General features: G+C 65.0%; 3 protein-coding genes across 10 annotated transcripts; 1 reads left to right on the top strand and 2 right to left on the bottom strand.

Annotated features, from left to right (window-relative positions):
* The first annotated feature begins 1,338 nt into the window (after positions 1-1,338).
* On the top strand, positions 1,339-10,363 carry HDGFL2 (HDGF like 2). Of its 4 annotated transcripts, none has more exons than XM_077191504.1 (16): positions 1,339-1,530; positions 3,131-3,207; positions 3,281-3,419; positions 5,048-5,227; positions 5,599-5,715; positions 5,857-5,928; positions 6,178-6,319; positions 6,511-6,586; positions 6,666-6,951; positions 7,550-7,638; positions 8,020-8,090; positions 8,420-8,490; positions 8,631-8,732; positions 8,824-9,037; positions 9,694-9,817; positions 9,977-10,363. In XM_077191504.1, the coding sequence occupies exons 1-16, from the start codon at positions 1,459-1,461 to the stop codon at positions 10,062-10,064; spliced, it is 1,920 nt and encodes a 639-aa protein (XP_077047619.1). In that variant the 5' UTR covers positions 1,339-1,458; the 3' UTR covers positions 10,065-10,363. The 4 variants fall into 4 exon arrangements, with proteins under 4 accessions (XP_077047619.1, XP_054505897.2, XP_054505898.2 ...); XM_054649922.2 differs by having other exon boundaries at positions 1,340-1,530; positions 7,544-7,638; XM_054649923.2 differs by having other exon boundaries at positions 1,340-1,530; positions 7,544-7,638; positions 9,980-10,363.
* A 774-nt stretch (positions 10,364-11,137) lies between these two features.
* LOC129131147 (perilipin-3-like) lies at positions 11,138-14,848 on the bottom strand. 2 transcript variants are annotated; one of them, XM_054649928.2, is made up of 8 exons: positions 14,720-14,848; positions 13,743-13,800; positions 13,332-13,527; positions 12,986-13,068; positions 12,338-12,905; positions 12,031-12,221; positions 11,823-11,945; positions 11,138-11,747 (listed from the first exon to the last, which is right to left on the bottom strand). In XM_054649928.2, exons 2-8 carry the CDS (start codon positions 13,791-13,793, stop codon positions 11,403-11,405), a joined length of 1,557 nt encoding a protein of 518 aa, XP_054505903.2. In that variant the 5' UTR covers positions 13,794-13,800; positions 14,720-14,848; the 3' UTR covers positions 11,138-11,402. The 2 variants fall into 2 exon arrangements, with proteins under 2 accessions (XP_054505903.2, XP_077047628.1); XM_077191513.1 differs by lacking the exon at positions 14,720-14,848 and adding an exon at positions 14,176-14,276.
* A 130-nt stretch (positions 14,849-14,978) lies between these two features.
* On the bottom strand, positions 14,979-19,068 carry LOC129131153 (perilipin-3-like). Of its 4 annotated transcripts, none has more exons than XM_077191518.1 (8): positions 18,846-19,068; positions 17,892-17,953; positions 17,622-17,817; positions 17,298-17,380; positions 17,033-17,213; positions 16,261-16,610; positions 16,061-16,174; positions 14,979-15,788 (listed from the first exon to the last, which is right to left on the bottom strand). In XM_077191518.1, the coding sequence occupies exons 1-8, from the start codon at positions 18,985-18,987 to the stop codon at positions 15,366-15,368; spliced, it is 1,551 nt and encodes a 516-aa protein (XP_077047633.1). In that variant the 5' UTR covers positions 18,988-19,068; the 3' UTR covers positions 14,979-15,365. The 4 variants fall into 4 exon arrangements, with proteins under 4 accessions (XP_077047633.1, XP_077047632.1, XP_077047631.1 ...); XM_077191517.1 differs by having other exon boundaries at positions 16,261-16,613; XM_077191516.1 differs by having other exon boundaries at positions 16,261-16,616.
* Between the last annotated feature and the right edge of the window lie 39 nt (positions 19,069-19,107).

The following is a 19,107-nucleotide window of genomic DNA, read 5'->3' on the forward strand; positions in this document are numbered from 1 at the left end:
GGACCCCACCCCGAACGGGGCTGTCGGCACCTGGCACTGCCCCTCCGGTGGCACAGGGATCGACCCCGGCGGCACCGAAGGCCAGGAACACCTGGATGAAGGCTGGACACGCACCCGGTGACACCGAGAGCCAGGAACACCTGGATGAAGGCTGAACACGCACCATCACCGGCATCGCGAGTGGGAGTCACGGGTTGAGACATGGACCTGCCCTCCAGGGACACCGCCATGGCACAGGACAGGCTGAGGGGAATGTACAGAGCCCTGACGCTGCAGGGATGTGGCAGAGCTGGGATACAGCACGGCCAGGATGTGGCACAGCCCAAAATATTGCACAGCTGGGACACGGCACAGCCTGGGACACGGCAAGGCCAGAATATGGCACAGACTGGATGTGGCACGGTCAGGATGCAGCATGGATGGGATATGGCAAGGCCAGGACGTGGCACAACAGGGACGTGGCACAGCAGGGACATGGCACAGCCCAGCAGGAGCGAGGCCTCACTCACAGTGTGACAGGGAGCACTCCCAACACCCCGACACCACCTTCACGAATTCCCCTCCTCACACACCTCCCCCAAACCCCTGGGAATGAGGAGTTTCTCCCCAGAATCAGGGTTGTGGTTTGGGTTTTGCAGCCTGGTGTGGGCAGGGACTGTTTTCCTTTCCATGACCTTGCAGAGAATCCAGTTTGGGTTAAAAGCAGGTTAAACCCCAGGGCAGCTGCCAGGCCAGCTGCACAGTGTTTGCTCCAGCTTAGCCAGGCTCAGCCCAAGTTTGGAACCTGGTGGGTCAGATTCCCCCCAAGTGGCCCTAAGTGACTCTCCCGGTGGCCCTGTCCTGGGCCAGAGACATGGCCACCCACCACCCTCCCCAGCCCAGAAGGAGTTTGAAGCCCCGGGATGGCCCCAGGGAAGGAATTCAGCCAGGAACTGCATCCCCAGGCTGGGGGGCTGAGCTGGGGGCAGTGGATGGGGCAGGATCGGCGTCTGTCCCACCCATAGCCCTGACCCTGTCCCCACACCCTTGTTCCGCCCAGCCCCCCCCATAGCCCTGTCCCCTCTTAGGTTCCAATTCCAATCCTGTCCCTATCCCTGTTCCCTCTCAGGTCCCAATTCCCAATCCCCGTCCCCCCTCAGTCCCAGTCCCCCAGGCCTTGTCCCCATCCCCGTCCCCCCCGCCCCTCAGGCCCCGCCCCCCAGCGCCCCCCGCTTCGGCGCCTCCGGGGCGCGGCCCAATCCCGTTATCCCGCCGCGCCACTGCCTCGCTCCTATTGGTCGGATACGCTGAGCGACCTGCGGCGAAGCCAATGGACGACGCGGTCGCGACCGGGGGTGGGACATCCTGCGTGCCGTGCGGTGCGGGCCGCCCCCGCCGCCTGCCCGGTGCTGCCGCGGCCTGGGCTGGGCCTGCCCGCGCCCGGTGCCCCCCGCGCCCGCCGCGCCCCCCGGTGCCGCCATGCCACACAGCTTCAAACCCGGGGACCTCGTCTTCGCCAAGATGAAGGGCTACCCGCACTGGCCGGCCCGGGTGAGACCGCGGGGCCGCGCCGCGGGGTGACGGAGCGGGAGGGGGGCGGGGGTCCCGGACCGGGATGGGGGCAGGATCGGGAGGGGGGACTCGAGACGGGATAGGGACGCGTACCGACCCTTGTCCCCGGAGCGGAGGCCCCTTCCGGGATGGAGATGCCATAACGGTACCTGTACCGGGATGGGGATCCCGGACCGGGATGGGGACACCGTACCGATGTGGGAACACGTACCGGGATGGAGGTGCCATAACGGCACCCGCACCGGGACGAGACGCCCTGTACCGGCACGAGGAGCTGGTACCGGGGTGGACATGCTGTAACGGTACCTGTACCGGGACAGGAGGGTCCGTACCGGGTGGGGACGCGGTACGGATGGGTGTCCCGTTCGGGATGGGGGACCCAGGTCGGTATCTGTCATGGAGTGTGAGCCGGTGGCGGCAAGAGAGACCTGTCCCAGCTCACCGACTGGGATGTGGGGTCACCCCCCAGCACCTGTACCGGATTGCAATGTCCTGTACTGGGATGGGGCCCAGTACCAGTGCGGGGTGTCCCATTCTGGGATGGGAGCTCCCATTCCAGCCCCTCTACTGGGATGGGGGCCCAGTACTGGAATGGGGTGTCCTGTACCGGAATGGGGGACCCCATATGAGCAGCTGTACTGGAATGAGGGTCCAGCACTGGCTCAGAGATCCCCTGTGGGAACTCATGTTGGGATGGGAGCTCAGTGCTGCACTGTGAGGCCTGGGCTTCTGTCCCTTGTTGGGGACAGCGAGGGGACACTGTGGGTGTGACATGGGCGGGGGGCTGCTGTGAGCGCTCACGGTGCGGGACGAGCGGGTGCTGCTGCGCTTTGGGGAGGTTATTTGGGATGCTGGAGCGTTTGGGGAGGGGGACAGCTGGTGCCACTGGCCGGGTGACAGCGTCGTGCCGCGGTGCTTCTGGAGAGCAGGAGCTGCTTTGGGATGTGCTCAGCTGGGGGGTGCTTGGGGGCTCTGCGGGGAGCAGCCGAGGGCGCGGCAGGTTCACACACGGCCCTCGGATGGGAAGAGACTGGCAGGTGGAACCGTGCGGGCTCGGGGAGCTCAGGGGGCCGGAGCTGACACCGCTTGGCTGCACCTCGCCGTGAGACCCGGGACTGCCGCTCCCGCCAGGACAGCCCCTCTGCTTTAGCTCGCTTGCTTTCTGGGGAAGGGTCCCCCCACCCCGAAGACCTCCCCAGCACCCCCTGCTCACCCCGAGGCTCTCCCTGCCCACGGCCCAGACGCCCGGAGCACAGAAGACGGGGGTGTCCGGCCGGCAGCGGGGCCTCCAGCCAGGACGGACCCTGCGGCCGCTCGTCCATCGCCCCCGCCCGCGCTGCCGGGCCCCGGCCACCGACCCCGGGGGAGTAGCACAAGGCCCACGTTGCCCACAAGACCTCGGTGCCGGATCCTTCCCGTTTCTCTGGTAGAAATCCCGCAGGGACTCGGATCTGTAGCCAGGGCCCCGTCCGGGTGCTTTCCTGCCGCGCTTGGCTCCAAGCGGGTGCCGGACCCGACGCCGCTTGCCGGGGCTGAGGACGCTGTCTCTGACCTCCTCGTGCTTTGGGTTTCCTTTCAGATCGATGACATCGCGGACGGCGCCGTGAAACCCCCCCCGAACAAGTACCCCATCTTCTTCTTCGGCACCCACGAGACGTAAGCGCTGCCTCGCTCCCCCCGCCGGGCTCTGCCTCCGCTCCGGCCTCACCTCTGCTTTGTCTCTCTCCAGCGCCTTCTTGGGCCCTAAAGATCTGTTCCCTTATGAAAAATATAAAGACAAATATGGGAAACCAAACAAGAGAAAAGGCTTCAACGAGGGCTTGTGGGAAATCCAGAACAACCCCCACGCCAGTTACAGTGCCCCTGCGGTGAGTGTGGGCTGGGCAGGGGATGGGGCTGCGGCCCCTCCGTCCCCCCGAGTCACTCCTCCTGTCTCTGCTTCTCCTCGCTGCTGTGCCGATTGCTTCCAGCTTCCAGCTTGGCTTCCTTGGGGTGGAATTAGCTCCTCTCTGCTTCCCTGCCCTCTCCCTTCCTCAGGGAGTTTGCTCTGCTCGTCTTCCTCCGTGGAGGGGTTTCCCTCAGGCTTCCAGGAGCACTGGAAGTTCCCACTTGCTCTGGAGGAAGGCGCTTCTGCCCCATTGTCATGGTGGAACCGGGGTCATGCTTTGTGCTGCTTGCCCAAAATCATGGAGATTTTGTTGTCAGAGCAAGAACTTGAGGCTTGCTCGTCCCTGGCTCCTGGATCTGCTTGTGGACTGTTGGGAAGTCCCCTCCTCCATCCATTCCCGAGGTTCCTGAGCCCTCCAGCAGGATTTGGAGTGGGCCAGGCCAGGGAACAGCTCTTTGTCAACTTCTTGTGGGGGCATCTCATGGCCATAATTGAGATCCAATTTATTCTGTAAAGATCATCACAGGAGGCGTCGGCTTTGTAGGCAGTGGGGCTGAAGAGGCAGAGGAAGGTTGGTAGGGTGGGCAGCAAGGTCGAGGTGGTCCCTGGAGGTCAGCAGGTGCAGGGAATGAGCCCCCCGGGCCGTGCCATGGCCGGGCAGGAGTGAGGATGTCATGTGAGGGGCAGGGGTTGGGAAATGCTCCACCCAAAACTGGATGTAGGGTAAGGCGAGGCTGTGGAGGTGCTTGAAAACCTGGAGATTCTTGATGGTGAGGGAGGTACCAACTGCTATGGCCAGGAATCTGCTGGGAGCTCCCATCAGGGACCCAGCAAGGCTGAGGGTTCACCAACTCCCACTGCGTCCCGTGGGCTAAAGGAGGAGGAGAAGACACTGAAGTTTCCTTGGCTTTGAGACCTGTGTGAAGCAAGGTGCCAGGAACAGCCAAGGGTGAGGAGAGGCTTTCCAGCAGCTGGAAGAACTCGGCTCTAGGAATGTCAGTGCTGCCACACACAGAGGAGCAGCCCAGAAGATGAAGTTGGGGTGTGATATCCTGTGCGAGGAACCTGGAGAAACAAGGAGAACCTTCAGAGAGCAGGACACAGGAGATCCCATCTGGGAAGAGCACCTGGACTCCTTGTGTGGACCTTTCCCATGGGGAAAGTGTGCAAAGAGGACAGGAAGAGGCCTGATCCAAGTGGAGGCAGAAGGAGAGGCTGAACCCGGCCACCCCGGCCTGTCTGGCGCCGTCAGGGCAGAGGAGGGCTGGGCTCTGCTCCCAGCTCCAGGCTGCTCCAGGGATTTTGGCAGGGCGTGAGGATGGGGGGCAGAGGGCAGGGGGGCAGCAGCATCCCAGGAATGTGTCACTGGTGCTCTCAGAGGGGCGTGTGGGGCTGTGGGAACGGGGACCGCGCTCCCCAGGGCTGGTGCCCTTGTCCGGGCCTGCTCCGGAGGGATCTGTGCTGGGGGGAGAGGCTGCCCTGCACTGCTCTGCACACCCAGCTCTGCCTTCCTTCACTCCCCACCCTTAGTGCCCCCTCTCTGTCCTCTCTTGGCCCCACAAATGCCCCACGGCCCCCCTAACCCCGCTGTCCTCCCGCTGCCTTTAGCCCGCGAGCTCGTCCGACAGCGATGTCCCCGAGAACGACCCCATGGCGGGCAGCGATGCCGGGGACGACGAGGACGACTCTGCCATGGCCACGGGCCCCACGGAGAAGGTGGACAGCGACGAGGACTCGGATCGAGGCAGCGACCACAGCGGGCTCAAGAGGAAATCCTTGGCCATGAAAGTGAGTGTGGGCTGGGGGCAGGAGGGTGGCCCAGCCAGGGGACACTGGGGCTCCATCACGGAGTTTTCCTTGAGCCCGCCGCAGCAGAAGGTGGTGGTGAAACCAGCTCCCTCTGGATTCTCCAGTGGGAAATGGGGCTCAGCGTGGTTTGGGGGTCTCACGGCTGTCTCGTGATGCCTGTGGGGTGGTGGGATGGCCTGTCCTGGCTGGGTTTGCAGCCTGGAGCAGGATCCAGAGCTGCAGATCTGAGTGCAGCTCTTGCAGGGCCTGTTGGGAAGAGCTGGAGAAAGCCCTTCCCAGGAAGCGTTTGCTTTTCACGGTGGATGGAGGAGGAATGGGCTTCTCTCATCTTGTCACCTCTCCTTTGCCAGATGCCTGTGATAAAACGGCCTCGGAAATCCTCCAGTGACTTGGATCAGGGCAGCCCCTCTGTCACAGAAGAGGAGAACTCAGAAACGTCTTCTGAGTCGGAAAAAAACAGTGACCAGGTGAGAGGATTTTGGGATACACTTACAGGGTTGTGGGGAGAACGTCCCTATGGGAGTGGGGCAGAGGCTGAAGGGAACCTGACCAGCTTGATTCCATGGTGACGCTGTTCCACATTTCCTCATATTCCTGTTTTCCTCCAGGATTTCACTCCTGAAAAGAAGCCAGTGGCCCGGGCTCCACGCAGGATGCCGGCAGCGGGGAGGAAGAAGAAGGTAAAGGACCCCAAATCTGAGGAAGGCTGGAGAGGAGCCAGGGTCTGCACTGTGGGGAGGGGGGACCTGAGGGTGACAGGGCTGTGCCCTGGGCTGGAGCACCTGGATGGACCTCGCTGATCTCTTGGTGACCTGTGGGGGCTCTGGGTGCTGGAATCCAGGACACTGCTGGGTTTGGGGGCATTGCTGAGACTGTGACAGTGCCACCCCACAGCCACCCTCCATCCCAGCCCTGCTCTCTGCCTGCAGAAAGTGGAGTCTGGCTCTGACTCTGACTCCAAAGTGGACTCGGATCTGGAGATGGGCAATGCCACCGTGGACATGACCAAGTCGGACTCGGACTCGGACTCAGATGTGTCGGTGAAAAAGGCACCACGGGGCCGCAAGCCAGGTACCCCGGGGCTGCTCCTGCTCCTGCCACCACCTCGGGATGGGACTGTGGCAGCTCAGGCATTCCCAAGGCTCTGGGCTTCCATCCCAAATTCTGGCACATTCTAGAGCCCCTCTGCCTCTGGAGCTTGGGGCTGTTTTAACAGAGGGACCTGCAGGGCTCCTGCTGAACATGTCCCTGTTGTCTTGCAGCTGAGAAACCCCCTCCCAAGCCCCGGGGCAGGAAACCGAAGCCAGAGCGTGTCCCCAGCAGCTCCAGCAGTGACAGGTGAGCTCAGCTGGGACAGTGCCACCCTTGGGCTGGGCTGGGGGTCACGCAGGGGTCCGAGCCTGCCCTGTCCTGGCAGTGACAGCGACAGCGACGTGGATCGCATCAGTGAGTGGAAGAGGCGGGACGAGGAGCGGCGGCGGGAGCTGGAGGAGAAGAGGAAGAGGGAGCAGGAGGAGGAGATCCGCCGGCTCCGGGAGCAGGAGAAGGAGGAGAAGGAGAAAAGGAAGGAGAAGGCAGAGAAGGGAGAGGAGGTGCACTCGGACTCGGACAGCAGCGCCGAGGATGAAACGGCCAAAAAGGGCCGGAGAGGCCGGGCCAAGGCTCCGTCCTCCTCGGACTCTGAGCTGGAGCAGGAGAAGGAGGTGAGTGCAGAGCCGTGGGACCTGGGGGTGGATAGACAATGTGTCAGGCCATCAGGGACTTCCAGGAGGGGCAGGGACCTGCCCTCTTGGTCTTGGGTTAGCCTGCAGCTGCCCACATGGTGTTGGGAAGGGTTGTATCCATGCCTTGGAGTGGGAGCTCTTCCCCTGGCCCAGCATGCCTCATCCAGCTGTGGGCCTCACATCTGGCACAGAGTGCCCAGAGCAGCTGTGGCTGCTCCATCCCTGGAAGTGTCCAAGACCAGGTTGGATGAGGCTTGGAGCACCTTGGGACAGTGGAAGGTGTCCCTGCCATGGCAGGGGTGGGACGGGGTGAGCTTTATGTTCCCTCCCAACCCAAACCATTCCGTCATCTCCAAGATGCTCTTCCACCACAGTCAGGGGATTTGCTCCACTGTACCCCTGGAGCTTTTGGGAGCATCTAGGGTGACCATGCCCCATGGGGTGATGCTGTGCCAGGGCAGTGGGGTGACTGTGGGGTGGCCATGGGTGCCGTTGTGGTGTGGCCGTGGCTCCGTGTGTGCCGCAGCAGGGAGGGCTCTGCTGCTCTCCCTGCATTGTTCTATCCTCCAAGGTAAAGAAGCCAGTGAAGAAACAGCCCTCAGAGTTGTCAAGGAAACCAAACCAGAAGGAGAAGAGGGGCCGAGCAGAGGAGAAGCCACGGAACAAGTCAGCAGCTCCACATCTCCCTCCCTCCCCTTTCCCCCTGGCAATGGGGCTGTTCCTGCACAGCTCCAGCCCTGGCACCCTGGGGTGGGCATGGGGCTCCTGGGGCTGCAGCACCAGCAGAGGGGCTGGGCCTGTTCCTCCCCTCCTCCTGAGCTGAAGGGGCTGGAGGAGCTGTTGGGGGTTACCAGGCTGACATTCCGTGGGGTTTTCTTTCTTGTGGGGCTTTTCCTGTCTGCGTTCCTGGGAAGCTGGGGCATAAGGGAGCTGTGACCAGGGTGGAGGGGTCTTGGATGCTCCAGCCAGTGCCACCCCCCTTGTTAGCCCAGTGCTGAGCAGAGGGTTCACCACCACCATCTTCCCTTTTTCCTTCCCTTCACACAGACCTCTGAAAGTGGAACGAGGCCGGAAGAAATCCGACCCAATCCCTGAAAGGAGGGTGGAGAAGAAAAAGGGTGAGAGACCCAGTGCTTCCCATCACAGAGGGGAGGAGAGAGAGGAGAGGGCTCCAGGGTTGGTTCCCCCATCCCTGGGACAGGGAGGGATCAGTGAGGTTGTGCCAGGGTTTTTCCCAGCACTGCTTTGATCACTTCCCTGGCATCCCCTCCCTATCTTGGCACAGCCCAACCCATCCTCTCCAGAGACATTCCTTGGAAGTGCAGGAGGACACAAACCCCTGCCTGGGAGTGATTCCAGGCCCCAGAGCAGACCCTGGGCTCTGGGCAGGGCCGTGGGCTCTGCTGGTGCCCTGACATCTCGGGCTGTGTCTCTCTGTCTGCTCCAGAGCCCACAGTGGAAGAGAAACTCCAGAAACTTCACAGTGAGATCAAGTTTGCGCTGAAGGTGGATAACCCGGTGAGTGCCTGGCCTGGGACATCCCTGCTCATCCTTGCCCTGCTGTGATACCCAGGAATGCTCCTCCTCCTCCCTTTGGGGGTGCTGGGAGGCCCCAGGTGCCCCCAGGGCAGCTCCTGATCCCGCTGCCACCCCTGCAGGACATCAAGCGGTGCCTGAACGCGCTCGAGGAGCTGGGCACGCTCCAGGTCACTTCCCACATCCTCCAGAAGCACACGGATGTGGTGGCTACACTCAAGAAGGTAGAGCAGAGGGCTGAGCCCTCCCTGGGGCGAGCAGGGAGCCTGCCTGGCCCCAGCCCTAAGGGGGTCCCTCCTCCTGCTCCCGGGGCAGATCCGGCGCTACAAGGCCAACAAGGACGTGATGGAAAAAGCGGCCGAAGTCTACACCCGGTTGAAGTCGCGTGTGCTGGGACCAAAGATGGAATCCATCCAGAAAGCCAACAAAGCTGGGCCTGAGAAGGACAAGGGGGAGGCAGAGAAGGGCCAGGAGAAGCTGTCGGGAACAGAGACACGGAATGAGAAGGGGGAAGAGGAGACAAATGCTGGTAATGTTCCTGAGCATCCCTGAACATCCCGGGACCACTCCCTGCCCTGTCTGGGCAGGTCACAGTCCCCTCCTTGGGGCATGCCCTGTCCTGCTGGGGACACAGGACATGGGGAGGTGGCTGTTGGCCTTGTGGTGGAGGGATCAGCACCTCCAGGCCCTGCTTTGCTGGAGTGCCAGGAGAGGGAAAGGGCTGGATGGGGAATGCAGTGAGAGCAGAGGGCAAACCTCAAGCCCCACGCCCAGGCTCTGGAGGCCTCCCCTGCTGCCTTTTGGCTCAGGACAGCTCCTCCCTGCCAGCCTGAACTCTGGTCCAGGCATGAAGGAATGTGGAGATGTCCTTGGACACTGGCTCAGGCTCTTGCACAGGGAATGGTGACTGGGATCTTCCACCCTCGGAGCCAGGTCTCCGTTTGGGGCCGTCCTGGTGATGCTGCAAGAGCCTTCCCAGAGGAACTGACAGGGAAAATCCACCCTTGCGATGTTTCTGGGCTGGGGACGGAGGTTTTGGGGTCCTTCTTGCAGCTGTGGGGGGTCAGGGCAGTACTGGGGTCCCCTCAGGCTTGGCTGCATGTCTGTGGCCATGGATCCTCAGTCCACGAGGGTCAGGGTGGATGAGGGGGTCCAAGAGCCTGAGCCTCTCTCTCTTCCCTTCAGACCTGTCAGGTCCTGTGAATGGTGAATCCCTGTCCCAAAAGTCAGAGGGCACAGAGGAGAAGGACAAGAGCCAAGGGCCAGGAGCTGGGGAGCTGGAGGCATCCACAGAGGAGCCCCACAACAAGTGAGTGTGGGGGACTGGGGGCTGCAGGGATCATTTGGGGACATCGTGTGGGTTGTGAAAGGGTTCTCCCAGCTTGGGAAGGAGCTGGGATGGGGGAGAGGGGCCAGGGGAGGCAGAGGGGCGGGGGGCTGAGCTCTCCCTGCCCCTGCTCTCCCCCAGCAGTGTCCAGGACTGTCCCAAGGCCGGGCCCGAGCGAGCTCGCGGGGAGTCGGAGGCTGCGGATGAGGAGGAGGAGGAGGAGAGCTGAGGAAGCAGCTCCCACGTGGAGGAGGAGGAGGAGAGGCTGTGAAGGAAGAGCAGCCTCTGCCTCATCTCCTGCCTGAGTCACTTCACTCTGTCCCACCGTAGCCGATGTCCTTGGTCTTGTCCCGTGTCCCGTCCCTGCGGAGGCAGCACCCGTGGGGGGGCTGTGCTGGTGTCTGTATTTGTCCCCCCCCATCCCGTTTTTAATTTTTGTTTTGGTTTTTTTTTTTCCCTCCTACCTAATTTCTTGTGATTTCAACCGACATGAAATGAATATAAAGGGTTTTCTAATGAAAAACAGAAGGAACCCCAGTGTCTCTTTCTTGAGTTGTCAAGTTGTTCTCGTCTCTGGCTGGGACGAGGGGAGAACCTTAACCAGGGTCAGGGCTGGAGAACATCCCCTGGGTCCCCAAATTCCCTCTGACCAGGATCAGGCAATCAGGGGCTGCTCCAAGCCCCTTTCCCCACCATCACAATCCTCTCTCCATCCAGAGGCAGCTGCTGGGGCCGGATCCCTCTGCCCCATGGGGGAGCAGCAGGGCTGGGCACCAACTTCTTGGGGTAAAATAAGGATAAAAAGGGTGTGTGGCAGGGAGGGACTGACCCTGGCACCATCCTGCCCGTGCTGGGCAGCAGCTCAGTGGTTTTGCTGTGTTGCAAGGCTCCGGAGCTTTTGTCCGTGGCCAATAAAGAGCTCCCGGCCCCACCCGGCGCCGCCTGCTCTTTGTGCCCGAGCCCCGGGGGAGGATGCCCCGATCCCCCCTCCCCTCGCAGGCTGCAGTAACTCTGCCCTGGGGACTCTCAGCGTTTGCTTTTTCCAGGACTGATTTCACACTCACTCCGTAAACAAGACCTAAATAAAGCCCAAACCATCCCGAGTGCCTCTTGCCCAACTGCTGGGAACTCCAGGACCCCACTCCTGATCCACTGCCAGCTCCTCTCCTCCCACCCCTGGGCTGGGGGGGCTGGCTGGGGAATGGGGGCTCAGGCATGGGGGTCCCCAGGTCTTGGAGGGGGGTTGTTCCTCCAGAGCCCAATTCCTCCCTCCCACACCCCCAAAGAAATCTCAGTCCAGTGCAAAACTAACCAGAGTTTATTGCTTCTTGTGCTGTTCTGACCCTACAAGGGTGGGAGTCTGAAGGCACCAAGCACATGGGGGACCCTCAACAGGCACTTGGGGCAGCCAAGGCACATAACTGCAGGTCCCCAGCAAGGGGACAAGTGACAGAGCTGGGGCAGGCAGGAGGGTCCCCACAGAGACAGGCACAAGGTGAGGGGGACTGGGGGCGTGTAGCAAAGACTCCTAACGAGGCTTTTTGGGGAGGGAAGCAGCCCAGAATCGCTACTCCGCCTCCAGCTCCACCGGGCGCTTGCCCGAGGGGGCGAAGGGTCCCACCAGCCACGTCAGGGGGGTGTTGAAGGCCACGTGTTCCACCAGCTCATCCATCAGCTGCCGGGCTTTGGTGGCGTGGCCGCGGGCCCGGGCCAGCACGGGGCCCGTCACGTCCTGCAGGGAGGTGACAGAGGCCAGCGATGCCCGCAGCTCCTCCACGTTCTGCCGGACCTGCCCCGCCTTGTCCTGCACGGTGGCGGGGAGGCCCTGCAGGCTGCACACCAGGGGCTGGCAGGAGCTCTGCAGCTGCTGGCTCAAGCCCTGCAGCATGGTCACCGTGCCCGACTCCACCGCCTGCGGGGGGACACGGGGGGTGAGGCCTGGGGGACACCCCGGTCACCCTGGGGACCCCCCCTGCCCTGCTCCTACCTCCGGTGGCACCTGGTCCTTGCCACCATCTGGCTGCTTCTTGCTCCACTCCAGCCACAGCTGCTGCAGCTTCTCCTGCCCTCCCTGCAGCCTCTGGTCCACGCCCTGCTTCAGGGTCTCCACCTAGAGAGGGGCAGAGCCCGGCTGGGTGAGGGGGCTGAGGGGGGACACCCTGGGGTGGCACAGGGGGCCTGGGGCTGGGTCCTACCAGGTCAAGGGTGCGCTGGAGCTGGGCCAGCAGGTCCTGGCTGCTCTGGCGGGCGCTCTGCAGTTTGCTCAGGGAGTGCTGGAGCGCTCGGTGCCGCACCTTGGTGGAGAGGGAGCCCAGGCGCACGAAGTAGCTCTGCTGCTGCCTCTGCTGCTCCGGCTCGAAGCCCTCCACGGCCGTGGCCAGCTTGGCTGTGGGACAGGAGCTGCTCAGGGGGTCCCAGCACCACCATCACCACCCCACAGAGCCCCCCTGCTCTGCCCAGGCTCTGCCCACCCTGTCTGGAGGGTGGGGATCAGCTGCTCACCCAGCTCCTCATCTGTCATGGGCAGGTAATGGTCCACCAGCTCCTCTGACTTGCCCAGCACGGAGTCCACCCCGCTGGCCACCATCTGGCCCACGGTGCTGACACTGCTGTTGACCGCTGACCTGGTCATCTCCACGCCACCCTGCACTGCCCCTTTGGTCATGTCCACCACACCGGTCACTCTGCTGGTCACCGCGTCCTTGGCCCCGGTCACGGTGCAGGACACTGCATCCTTGGCTCCGGCCACTGCGTCCTTGGCTCCGGTCACGGTGCTGGACACTGCATCCTTGGCTCCAGCCATGGTGCTGGACACTGCATCCCTGGCCCCACACACCGTGTTGGACACTGCATCCCTGGCCCCACACACCGTGTTGGACACTGCATCTTTAGCCCCGGCCACGGTGCTGGACACTGCATCCTTGGCCCCAGCCACGGTGCTGGACACTGCATCCTTAGCCCCGGCCATCCTGCTGGACACTGCATCCCTGGCCCCGGCCATGGTGCTGGTCAGCACATCCCTGGCCCCCGTCACCGTGGAGGTCACCAGCAGTTTGGTGTCTGAGATGATCTGGGCAGACACACAAACCTCTGTTAAGCGCTGTGGGGCCCCGAGTGTGCTGCCCACCCCAGCCCAGCCAACCCTGGTACCTTCTGGGGGGGCTGCTGCAGGATGGGCAGCTTCTCCTCCAGCTTGTCCAGCCCTTTGCAGGCAAATTCATTGGCAGAAGAAACTGGAGATGGAAGAAGAGGTGAGTTTAGCACCCTGCTGCCTTGCAGGAGCTCTGCCAGGCCCTATTTTCCATCACCCCAAAATTCAGGGGGTGCTGCCCGCACATCTTTTCATCCAGCTTCTCCAGCCATTTACTCCTCCACCATACAAACCAGAGACACAAAACCAGGTCCTCCCTCTCCTGGTTCCTCACGAGAGCTCGGGGAGAGCCGGTTTTGGGGGGTCCCCCATCCCTGTAGGGTGCTGTCCCCCCCCTGCACTCACTCTGGGGCTCCAGCCGGGTGAGGAGGGGCTGGGCCCCGCTCACTGCTGCCGCCGTCAGCGTCTTCACGCCCTTCTCGGCCACATCGCAGACGGAGCGCACGTAGGGGTGGCTCTCCTTGGTGCAGGTGTAGGCGGAGGACACCATGTCGTAAGCAGAGCTCACCAGGGGCAGGTTGGCCACGCGTGTCCCGATGTTCTGGGGGCCAGAAGGGCTCAGCGTAAGCGTGGGACTGAGGCACCCCAAATCTCACGGGGAATGGAGCGTGGTGTGTGTTCCCAACACCCCGGGGATGGTTTTGGGGCGCTCCCGTGGCCCTCCAAGCCCATCGGAGGGTGGGAGAACCCCGATCCCCGTCTCCAAGCAGGGACCTCGTGGGTTGCCCCCAGATTCCCCGCCTCGCCCGCACTGACCTGCTGCTCCTCTGCCTTGGGCTGCGCCGGCGTGGGCTCGCTGGTGGCCATGGTGGGGCTGGGGGGCACAGACGGGACCGTGAGCGGGGTCAGGCCCCCCCAGCGCCCCCCTCCTGCCTCTCGAAGGGAGGGCCCCAAGTTACCGCCCCCCGGAACGGGGCAGCTCCCACGCAATTGGAAAATCCCGGGACAGGGGGGTCCCGGGGACCGGGACCGGGATCACGATCGGGATCACAGGCGGGATCGGGACCGGGATCGCGATCGGGACCAGGATTGAGACCGGGACCGGGACAGGGACCGCCATCGGGAACAGGACGGGGATCGCGATCGGGAACAGGACCGAGATCGCGATCGGAACCGGGATCGCGATTGGAACCAGGATCGCGATCGCGATCGGAACCAGGATCGCGGGCCGGCCCCGGATCGTGCTCACCGCTGGCGCCTGGGGTCGGTTCTGCTCCGCTCGGTTCGGCTCCGGGCTCGCCCCGCTCCTCCCCGCCGCCCTTTATACCCCGGAGCCCGCCCCGAGCGCATGTGACCGGGGCCGCCCAGCGGGGCCGGCCCGGGGCGGACCGGGAGCAGCGACCGGCGGGGAGCGCGGGGCCGCGAACCCCGGGAACGGGAGGGCAGCGAACCCCCGGGACCCGCCTGCCCCGAGTCCCCGGCCCAGCACCGGATCCGCCGGGACTGGGCTGCGCTGAGCCCCCCCGGACCCCCCCATTCCTCGGCCGGTGCTGCACTGACCCCCCCTCCCTCCCCGGTACCGGATCCCCCGGACTGGGCTGCACTGACACTCCCTGGGGACCGGACACCCCCGGGACGGCTCTGCAGGGACACCCCGAGCCCGGAACGAGAGAACCCCCGCCCCCGCCGCTCCGTGGCACCGATTCCCCGGGACAGACCGCGCCCCGACCCTCCCGAGCGTCCCCTCCCCTCGTGCGGCTCCCGAGCCCGGGGGTCCCGGTGCTCCCGCGCACCTGGCCCGCTGGAGCTGGTCAGACTGGCCCCGGTGGGTGCCGGCGGCGGGACGATGGGCGGTCCTGGGGCTCCCGGTGTCGCCCCACCGGGTGTTGTGACCGCGCTGTGCTTGTGACGTCGGGGATACCCCGGGCAGGCCCAGCCCCTCCACGGCGACAAGTGGGACAAAGTTCAGTGCCACACGGCTGCGGGTCACAGTCCAGATGTCCTGGCACCTTGTGGCACCCTCTGTCCCAGTACCCCAGGGAATCCCGTCCCACTGTCCCACCCTGGCACCCCCTTATTGAGCCCCCCTCGGGGGTGCCCCCGGCTCTGCCGCCCGTGCAGAGCCCCCCGGTGATCCCGGCACGGTGGCTCTGCCACAGCACTGCAGGCTCTGAGTCATTTTAAGGCCAAAAAAGTTGTTTTCTTCCTCTTTAAACTGGTTTGAAGCTGTTAAGACACGAAATTCCAGTACTCCCGGGGCTTAGGGCAGTGCTGGATCCCAGACAGGCTCACACTGTGTCCTCCACCATCCCCACAGGAGTCCCCGGCCGTGACGCTGGGGTCCCACGCCGGGTCACCAGGTCCATCATCCCCTCATTGCTGGGGGGACTGGGGTTCGTGCCCCCGGGTGGGTGGCTGCTCCCCCAGCTCAGTGGCACCTCAGTGCCGGCCGCAGACCTGGGGGGCAGCGGGCACCCGGTGCGTCCCCCCCACGGTGACACAGCCCTCCCACTTGGACATATCCACCGGGACGTCCTCCGGGTACTCCACGAGCGCGGGGGCGAAAGGTCCCACGAGCCAGGGCAGGGGCGTGTGCTGCCCCACGTGCTCCAGCAGCCCCTCGAGGCTGAGCTGCGCCCGCGTCACCGCCTCCCTGCTCTGCGCCAGCACCAGCCCCGACAGCTCCTGGAAGGAGCGGGCGCTGGCCAGGGAGGCCTGGATGCCCTCCACGCCGTGCCGGACGTGTCCCGCTGTCTCCTGCACGCTGCTGGGGAACGCTCGGGCACCCACGGCCAGGTGGGAGCAGGCGGCGTGGAGCTGGTGCAGGAGCCCCTGGAGCATGGCCAGAGTCCGAGCCTCCACCTGCGGGGTGGGCGGTGGGCAGTGGGGGTGATGGACCCCACCCCTGCCTGGATGGACCCACAGCTGGATGGATCCACAGCTGGATGGATACACAACTGGATGGATCCACAGCTGGATGGACCCACAGCTGGACTCTGTGGCTGCTGCTCCACCCCTGCTCCAGGTGTCCCCACCCCAGGTGTCCCCTTGCCACGTGTCCCCACCCCAAGGGACTCGATGGCTGCTGTTCCACCCTCTCCAGATGCGTCCCCCACAGTCCCTCCACCCTGTACCTCGCTGTCCTCCATGGGCACCGCGTCCTGCTGGCTCCACTCCAGCCACAGGTGATGCAGGTGCTCCCGGGTGCTGTGCCAGGGCCCATCCATGCCCTGCTGCCCCTCCTCGATCTGGGGGGAGGTTCAGCCAGGTGGGAGCACAGCTGGGGGTGCCTGGGGCCGGCACGGCGCTGGCACGGTCCCTGCCCCATCCTTACCAGCCGGATGACGTGGTGGAGCTGGCCCAGGAGGCGCTGGGCACGGAGCCGTGCCCGCTGCAGGTCGCCCAGCGAGCGCCGCAGGGCCCGGTGTGGCAGCCTGGCTGACAGGGAGCCCACGCGGACAAAGTAGCTCTGCCACCGCCTCTGCCGCTCCTGCGGGGCCACCTCCGTGCCCCTGGTCACCTCTGTCCCTGCGGTCACCTCCGTGCCCCTGGTAACCTCTGTGCCCATGGTCACCTCCGTGCCCCTGATCACCTCTGTGCCCGTGGTCACCTCCGTGCCTGTGGTCACCTCTGTGCCCGTGGTCACCTCCGTGCCCGTGGTTACCTCTGTGCCTGCTGCTGCTGCTGCTGCTGTGGGACCAGGGGTGAGGGCAGCGTGGCTGGGCCATCCTGTGCTGGGCACTGGAGCCCAGCATGGGCACTCGCAGGATGCTTGGCCACCAGGTCATGTGGAGATGCCACTCTAAGCGCCAGGTGGCCTCTGCGGTCACCTCAGCTGTGACATGGGGCCAGCTCTGCTAATGTCACCCAGTGCCAGGCTATAAATACCCAGGCGGGCACACGGGACTATATCTGCTCTTGGGTTTCCAGGTGAGAGTTCACGCAGTGCCATCCCCTGTCCTTCAGACAGGGACTGTCCCCTGTGTGGGGTCACGGTGACCTCACTGGCACCACTGTGGGACCACCACCAAGTATAGCCAATGCCAAGACTGAGCAACAGGGTGAGGGCCTGGCACTGGGAGCTTTGGGAGATGGTGGGCACTCACCCAGCTGCTCCTCTGTCCCCGGGAGGTACCGATCCAGCAGCTCCTCTGACTTGCCCAGCACGGTGCCCATGCCCATGGCCAGCAGCCGCCCCACGCCCGCCACGGCCCCAAGCGCCGAGCGCGTCCTGGCCACGGCCCCGCTCACCGTGCCCGACACCAGCTCCCTGGTCCCGGCCACCACCTGCCAGGGGACAGCCCAAGGACAGCTTGTCCCCACTGCTCAGTCAGCCCCGGAGCCCTGACCGTGCCCCCTGGGTGGCGTTACCCTCTCGGGGGGCTGCTGCAGCATGGGCAGCTTCTCCTCCAGCTTGTCCAGCCCTCTGCAGGCAAACTTGTTGGCGGTGGAAACTGGGGATGGGAAAAGAGGTGAGTTTAGCACCCTGCTGCCTTGCAGGAGCTCTGCCAGGGCAGGGTTTTGGGCTACCCAAAACCTGTGGGGTGTTTCCCCTCCAACCCTCCAGCTTGTCCAGCCCTGTATTCATTGCTGATACAAACTGGAGATGCGAAACCAGGTCCTCCCTCTCCTGGTTCCTCAGCCAGTTTTGGGGTCCCCCATCCCTTAGGGTGCTGTCCCCCACCCTGCACTCACTCTGGGGCTCCAGCCGGGTGAGGAGGGGCTGGGCCCCGCTGGCTGCCGCCGCCGTCAGCGTCCTCAGGCCCTTCTCAGCCACGCGGCAGACGGAGCCCACGCACGGGTGCCGCTCCTTGGTGCGCCCGTACGCCGAGGCCACGGCCCCGCAGGCACAGCTCACCAGGGGCAGGCTGGCCACGCGGCTCACCACGCTCTGAGGGTGGGGGACAATGAGATGGGGTCCCCAGAGCCACCCGCAGCCCCCCCGAACCCTCCATGCCCCCCTACCTGTGTCTCCGGGCCGGGCTCGGCCGGCGCCGCAGCGTTCTCGGCCGACATGGCAGCGGCGGCTGTGATAGGGACAGGGAGATTTTGGGGGGCCATGGGTGGGTGAGACTGGTGGGGATCCCCCTGGGGATGACACCCCCAGCACCCCCCAGCCCCTGCTCCCTGAGGGCCGAGAGCCCCCAACTCCTGACCGGAGTGGGAGCGGCTGGCGGGTTCTGAGGGGCTCTCGGTGCTGTTTTGAGGGATCTGAGAGGGGTTTTGGGATGGGGTTGGCCTCCTTCCCTGCCAGAAAACGGGGGGACTGGCTCCCCTCAACACCCCTTGGACCCCCCTACCCCCTCCGGGATCCCCACACCCCCTTTTGGGCCGGGGAGGGGTTTTTGGGTGATTCAGCGAAGCCAGACCGAACTGGTCTGTCGCAATCCCGCGCTGGGGACTGGGGACGTGCCGCCCGTCACCGCCGCCTCGGCCGGGGCAGCCCCCGCAGGGATCCGAGCCCCGGCAGCCCCTCCGGGCCCCCGGCAGCCTCCCCGGACCCCCGGCAGCCTCCCCGGACCCCGGCAGCCCCCCAGGACCCCCGGCAGCCCCTCCGGACCCCGGCAGCCCCTCTGCCCTTTGGGGTCTCCCGTGGCACCCCCGAGCTGACCCTGTGCTCTCCAGGGACGAGTTCCGGGGGGACTCGGGGGGCTTCAGGCGGGTCACGGCGGGGGAGAGCTCCCCTGGGACCCTGCGCTGTCCCCCGGAGTTTCTCGGTGTCCCTCTGGTGTCCCTGGGGTGTTCCGGGGACCTTGGGACCCCCGACCTCCCCCGCACCCCCGGAGGCCCCCGGGGACCTCCGGAATCCCCGCGGGACCACCCGGAGCCCCCCCCGGAGCGTTTCCGGAGCCTCCAGGGACGCCCCCGGCCCCGTTTCCCGCCCTCCCGCTCCCGCCAAGCCCCGGGCTCGGTACTCACGGGGCTGGGGGTGTGGTTCTGTCGCGACCCCCGGGCGAGATCGCGACCCCGGGCCCCGCCCATCCCGCACCCGCGGGGAGCGGCGGGAGCCAATCAGAGAAGGGGCGGGGCCGGATCGCAGCCAATGAGGAGGGACGGGCATGACCGGGGGCGTGGCTTGGGGATGGGGCGCGCTCGCCACGGGGTCCGGGGACGGCGGCCGGGACAGCGGGGACAGCGGGGACAGCGGGGACAGCGGGGACAGCCCAGCCCGGGCGGCGGG

Source organism: Agelaius phoeniceus, chromosome 29, assembly GCF_051311805.1.
Source record: "Agelaius phoeniceus isolate bAgePho1 chromosome 29, bAgePho1.hap1, whole genome shotgun sequence".
NCBI classification, from domain to species: Eukaryota; Metazoa; Chordata; class Aves; order Passeriformes; family Icteridae; genus Agelaius; species Agelaius phoeniceus.